Source organism: Oncorhynchus gorbuscha, unplaced genomic scaffold (assembly GCF_021184085.1).
Source record: "Oncorhynchus gorbuscha isolate QuinsamMale2020 ecotype Even-year unplaced genomic scaffold, OgorEven_v1.0 Un_scaffold_9843, whole genome shotgun sequence".
In the NCBI taxonomy this organism is placed as follows: domain Eukaryota; kingdom Metazoa; phylum Chordata; class Actinopteri; order Salmoniformes; family Salmonidae; genus Oncorhynchus; species Oncorhynchus gorbuscha.
In genome coordinates, this window is record NW_025752722.1 from 1,240 (window position 1) to 8,803 (window position 7,564).

Consider the following 7,564-nt stretch of genomic DNA (forward strand, 5'->3'; position numbering starts at 1 on the left):
TGGGTTCCTTTAGATTCATATAAACCATGTGGGTTCCTTTAGATTCATATAAACCATGTGGGTTCCTTTAGATTCATATAAACCATGTGGGTTCCTTTAGATTCATATAAACCATGTGGGTTCCTTTAGATTCATATAAACCATGTGGGTTCCTTTAGATTCATATAAACCATGTGGGTTCCTTTAGATTCATTTAAACCATGTGGGTTCCTTTTCATTTAAACCATGTGGGTTCCTTTAGATTCATATAAACCATGTGGGTTCCTTTAGATTCATATAAACCATGTGGGTTCCTTTAGATTCATTTAAACCATGTGGGTTCCTTTAGATTCATATAAACCATGTGGGTTCCTTTAGATTCATATAAACCATGTGGGTTCCTTTAGATTCATATAAACCATGTGGGTTCCTTTAGATTCATATAAACCATGTGGGTTCCTTTAGATTCATTTAAACCACGTGGGTTCCTTTAGATTCATTTAAACCATGTGGGTTCCTTTAGATTCATATAAACCATGTGGGTTCCTTTAGATTCATATAAACCATGTGGGTTCCTTTAGATTCATATAAACCATGTGGGTTCCTTTAGATTCATTTAAACCACGTGGGTTCCTTTAGATTCATTTAAACCTATATATATACACACCTACATATAAAATAAATGAAAGAAGCCACTGTACCTGTATAGAACAGCTTTGTCTGCACCAAATACACCCACTATTAAGTCTGTGGTGGAGAGAGAGAGAGGGGAGAGAGAGAGGGGGGAGAGAGACAGAGGGGAGAGAGACAGAGGGGAGAGAGACAGAGGGGAGAGAGACAGAGAGGAGAGAGACAGAGAGGGGAGAGACAGAGAGGGGAGAGAGACAGAGAGGGGAGAGAGACAGAGAGGGGGGTGGGAAAAAGAGAGATGGGGGAGAAAAGGGGGAGAGAGAGAGGGGAGAGAGAGAGAGGGGAGAGAGGGGAGAGAGAGAGAGGGGAGAGACAGGGGAGAGAGAGAGAGGGGAGAGACAGGGGGAGAGGAGAGAGACAGAGGGAGAGGAGAGAGGGGAGAGAGACAGAGAGGAGAGACAGAGAGGGGAGAGGAGAGAGAGGAGAGGAGAGAGGGAGAGAGACAGAGAGGGGAGAGAGACAGAGAGGGAGAGAGACAGAGAGGGGGAGAGACAGAGAGGGGAGAGAGACAGAGAGGGGAGAGGGGAGAGGAGAGGGGGAGAGGAGAGAGGGGAGAGAGACAGAGAGGGGAGAGGAGAGGGGGAGAGTAACAGAGAGGGGGAGAGGAGAGAGGAGAGGAGAGGGGGAGAGGAGAGAGGGGAGAGAGACAGAGAGGGGAGAGAGACAGAGAGGGGAGAGGGAGAAAAGGGGGAGAGAGAGAGAGACAGACAGAGAGAGAGAGGAGAGCGAGAGAGAGGAGAGCGAGAGAGAGGGCGAGCAAGACAGAGAGAAAAATGTCAGTGTAATACCAGCAGGCTTACTAAGCAACAAGCCCCGTAATCAAATCCTTTATGTTTCACTTTTTTTGCCAAGTAAGAGCCAAATCTGTAAGCAGTCAGTCACCACAAACCCAGGAAAATACTAGCAGAGCTTAACTCCCTAACACCTTTCAACAACACTCATACCTCCCCTAACAACACCTGGGTATCCATTCTAGTATCAAACTACCTGGGTATCTATTCTAGTATCAAACTACCTGGGTATCCATTCTAGTATCAAACTACCTGGGTATCTATTCTAGTATCAAACTACCTGGGTATCCATTCTAGTATCAAACTACCTGGGTATCTATTCTAGTATCAAACTACCTGGGTATCCATTCTGGTATCAAACTACCTGGGTATCCATTCTAGTATCAAACTACCTGGGTATCCATTCTAGTATCAAACTACCTGGGTATCCATTCTAGTATCAAACTACCTGGGTATCTATTCTAGTATCAAACTACCTGGGTATCCATTCTAGTATCAAACTACCTGGGTATCCATTCTAGTATCAAACTACCTGGGTATCCATTCTAGTATCAAACTACCTGGGTATCTATTCTAGTATCAAACTACCTGGGTATCCATTCTGGTATCAAACTACCTGGGTATCCATTCTAGTATCAAACTACCTGGGTATCCATTCTAGTATCAAACTACCTGGGTATCCATTCAAGTGTCAAACTACCTGGGTATCTATTCTAGTATCAAACTACCTGGGTATCCATTCTAGTATCAAACTACCTGGGTATCTATTCTAGTATCAAACTACCTGGGTATCCAATCTAGTATCAAACTACCTGGGTATCTATTCTAGTATCAAACTACCTGGGTATCCAATCTAGTATCAAACTACCTGGGTAGCCAATCTAGTATCAAACTACCTGGGTATCCAATCTAGTATCAAACTACCTGGGTATCCAATCTAGTACGAAGCTACCTGGGTATATATTATAGTATCAAACTACCTGGGTATCCATTCTAGTATCAAACTACCTGGGTATCTATTCTAGTATCAAACTACCTGGGTATCCATTCTAGTATCAAACTACCTGGGTATCCATTCTGGTCAATATCGGTGGCTCCGTGCAGGGAGTATCCAAAGCTGGGGGGCATGTAAGAGGAGGCCCACCTCCCCACTAGCACCTGAGAAGGCACTGGGTCAGGCCCTGCAGCCCTCCCATTGTGGATGTACACTAGGCCCCTGTGCTTCGGCCCGCCGTAGGGTGCAGCTATGGCAACGTCTGGAACAGAGAAACATTACAGGAAGTTCACTAATGGTGGTTTGGCCTTTTGTCTTCAAACCAGGGAATCTCCCCGAGTTGGCCTCATACATACCGTTGAGACCTCATACATACATACCGGTGAGGCCTCATACATACATACCGTTGAGGCCTCATACATACATACCGTTGAGGCCTCATACATACATACCGCTGAGACCTCATACATACATACCGTTGAGACATCATACATACCGTTGAGGCCTCATACATACATACCGTTGAGGCCTCATACATACATACCGTTGAGGCCTCATACATACATACCATTGAGGCCTCATACATACATACCGTTGAGGCCTCATACATACATACCGCTGAGGCCTCATACATACATACCGCTGAGGCCTCATACATACATACCGTTGAGACCTCATACATGCATACCGCTGAGACCTCATACATACATACCGTTGAGACCTCATACATACATACCGTTGAGACCTCATACATACATACCGTTGAGGCCTCATACATACATACCGTTGAGGCCTCATACATACATACCGTTGAGGCCTCATACATACTTACCGCTGAGGCCTCATACATACATACCGCTGAGACCTCATACATACATACCGTTGAGACCTCATACATACATACCGTTGAGACCTCATACATACATACCGTTGAGGCCTCATACATACATACCGTTGAGGCCTCATACATACATACCGTTGAGGCCTCATACATACATACCGTTGAGGCCTCATACATACATACCGTTGAGCCCTCATACATACATACCGTTGAGACCTCATACATACATACCGTTGAGACCTCATACATACATACCGTTGAGACCTCATACATACATACCGTTGAGACCTCATACATACATACCGTTGAGACCTCATACATACATACCGTTGAGACCTCATACATACCGTTGAGACCTCATACATACCGTTGAGACCTCATACATACCGTTGAGACCTCATACATACCGTTGAGACCTCATACATACCGTTGAGACCTCATACATACATACATACATACATACATACATACATACATACATACATACATACATACATACATACATACATACATACATACATACATACATACATACATACATACATACATACATACATACATACCGTTGAGGCCTCATACATACATACATCCATACATACTGTTGAGACCTCATACATACATACATCCATACATACTGTTGAGACCTCATACATACATACATCCATACATACTGTTGAGACCTCATACATACCGTTAAGACCTCATAGAAACATACCGTCAAGACCTCATAGAAACATACCGTTAAGACCTCATACATACCGTTAAGACCTCATACATACCGTTAAGACCTCATACATACCGTTGAGACCTCATAGAAACATACCGTTAAGACCTCATACATACCGTTGAGACCTCATACATACCGTTGAGACCTCATAGAAACATACCGTTAAGACCTCATACATACCGTTGAGACCTCATACATACCGTTGAGACCTCATACATACCGTTGAGGCCTCATACATACCGTTAAGACCTCATAGAAACATACCGTTAAGACCTCATACATACCGTTGAGACCTCATACATACCGTTGAGACCTCACACATACCGTTGAGGCCTCATACATACATACCGTTGAGGCCTCATACATACATACCGTTGAGACCTCATACATACCGTTGAGACCTCATACATACCGTTGAGGCCTCATCCATACATACTGTTGAGACCTCATACATACCGTTAAGACCTCATAGAAACATACCGTTAAGACCTCATACATACCGCTGAGACCTCATACATACCGTTGAGACCTCATACATACCGTTGAGGCCTCATACATACATACCGTTGAGGCCTCATACATACATACCGTTGAGACCTCATACATACATACCGTTGAGACCTCATACATACATACCGTTGAGACCTCATACATACATACCGTTGAGACCTCATACATACATACCGTTGAGACCTCATACATACATACCGTTGAGACCTCATACATACATACCGTTGAGACCTCATACATACATACCGTTGAGACCTCATACATACATACCGTTGAGACCTCATACATACATACCGTTGAGACCTCATACATACCGTTGAGACCTCATACATACCGTTGAGACCTCATACATACCGTTGAGACCTCATACATACCGTTGAGACCTCATACATACATACATACATACATACATACATACATACATACATACATACATACATACATACATACATACATACATACATACATACATACATACATACATACATACATACCGTTGAGGCCTCATACATACATACATCCATACATACTGTTGAGACCTCATACATACATACATCCATACATACTGTTGAGACCTCATACATACCGTTAAGACCTCATAGAAACATACCGTTAAGACCTCATACATACCGTTGAGACCTCATACATACCGTTGAGACCTCATACATACCGTTGAGGCCTCATACATACATACCGTTGAGGCCTCATACATACATACCGTTGAGACCTCATACATACATACCGTTGAGACCTCATACATACATACCGTTGAGACCTCATACATACATACCGTTGAGACCTCATACATACATACCGTTGAGACCTCATACATACATACCGTTGAGACCTCATACATACCGTTGAGGCCTCATACATACATACCGTTGAGGCCTCATACATACATACCGTTGAGACCTCATACATACATACCGTTGAGACCTCATACATACATACCGTTGAGACCTCATACATACATACCGTTGAGACCTCATACATACATACCGTTGAGACCTCATACATACATACCGTTGAGACCTCATACATACATACCGTTGAGACCTCATACATACATACCGTTGAGACCTCATATATACATACCGTTGAGACCTCATACATACATACCGTTGAGACCTCATACATACATACCGTTGAGACCTCATACATACATACCGTTGAGACCTCATACATACATACCGTTGAGACCTCATACATACATACCGTTGTGACCTCATACATACCGTTGTGACCTCATACATACATACCGTTGAAGCCATCCATATCCAGGTCCCCCAGTGTGGCGATAGAACTGCCGAAGCGTGAGTAGATCTCTGTCCCACTCAGTGTGATGGGTGTGTGGAAGGAGAAGCCTCCCTTCCCCAGGAACACAGACACCTGGCCCACCTCCCTCAGCTTCCCATCACTACCGCGGTCCATGAACAGAGGGGCCCCTACAAACAGATCCACCAGCCTGAGGAGAGACAGAGACATGATTAGAGTTTACACTAACAGAAGACAAACTTCCAATAATGGACCACTAATTCATGGTAAAAAGGCACTGCATCTCAGTGCTTGAGGCGTCACTAAAGACACCCTAAAGACACCCTAAAGACACCCTAAAGACACCCTAAAGACACCCTAAAGACACCCTAAAGACACACTAAAGACACACTAAAGACACACTAAAGACACACTAAAGACACACTAAAGACACCCTAAAGACACACTAAAGACACCCTAAAGACACCCTAAAGACACCCTAAAGACACACTAAAGACACACTAAAGACACACTAAAGACACACTAAAGACACACTAAAGACACACTAAAGACACACTAAAGACACCCAAAGACACCCAAAGACACCCTGGTTCGATTCCAGGCTGTATCACATCCGGACGTGATTGGGAGTCCCACAGGGCTGACTTGTCCCAACAAGCCGTCATTAAGCCGTCATTTTAAATAAGAATTTGTTGACTTTAAATAAAAAGGTTACTAATTCATGGTATTTTGCAGCACTAAAAATAACACAGCGATATGTACTTTAACTAAATGCTCAGACAGAGACGGATATTTCTATGAGATATAAAAGTATCCCCTCTTAAAGACATTTTAATAACATGTTGGGCTGGTTTCCCGAACATAGACTAAGCCTAGCACTACGAAACATGTTCAATATGGACTCTCCATTTAAAGTGTTTATTTATTTATTCAGTAATAGTAATTCATTTGCGTTATGAAACAAACTTTTCGTCTTTGTTTTTTTTGTCTTACAATTGACCATGTACAATATTTGGGCTTTTATGGACTTGATCTCCACAACATATTCAAAAATGTCCCCTAAGTGATATTGGCACTGCAACTGAAGCACGAATGGTATGACATGACCTACTTTTAAAATCAGCCCAGATATTACAGCTGCATCTGTGTGTATTTATTTAGAGTGAGTAACTAATTCAACCAACATATTACAGCTGCATCTGTGTGAATTTATTTAGAGTGAGTAACTAATTCAACCAACATATTACAGCTGCATCTGTGTGTATTTATTTAGAGTGAGTAACTAATTCAACCAACATATTACAGCTGCATCTGTGTGTATTTATTTAGAGTGAGTAACTAATTCAACCAACATATTACAGCTGCATCTGTGTGAATTTATTTAGAGTGAGTAACTAATTCAACCAACATATTACAGCTGCATCTGTGTGAATTTATTTAGAGTGAGTAACTAATTCAACCAACATATTACAGCTGCATCTGTGTGAATTTATTTAGAGTAACTAATTCAACTAATATATTGAGTAACTAATTCAACCAACATATTACAGCTGCATCTGTGTGAATTTATTTAGAGTGAGTAACTAATTCAACCAACATATTACAGCTGCATCTGTGTGAATTTATTTAGAGTGAGTAACTAATTCAACCAACATATTACAGCTGCATCTGTGTGAATTTATTTAGAGTGAGTAACTAATTCAACCAACATATTACAGCTGCATCTGTGTGAATTTATTTAGAGTGAGTAACTA

General features: G+C 42.1%; 1 protein-coding gene across 1 annotated transcript; it reads right to left on the reverse strand.

Annotated features, from left to right (window-relative positions):
- Window positions 1–680: 680 nt before the first annotated feature.
- LOC124030195 (integrin alpha-V-like) lies at window positions 681–6,020 on the reverse strand (the record flags this gene model as incomplete). The annotated part of the gene is made up of 3 exons (XM_046341642.1): window positions 5,795–6,020; window positions 2,525–2,716; window positions 681–726 (listed from the first exon to the last, which is right to left on the reverse strand). Coding segments are annotated over exons 1-3 (464 nt in total), but the record flags the coding sequence as incomplete, so codon positions are not given.
- Window positions 6,021–7,564: the final 1,544 nt, after the last annotated feature.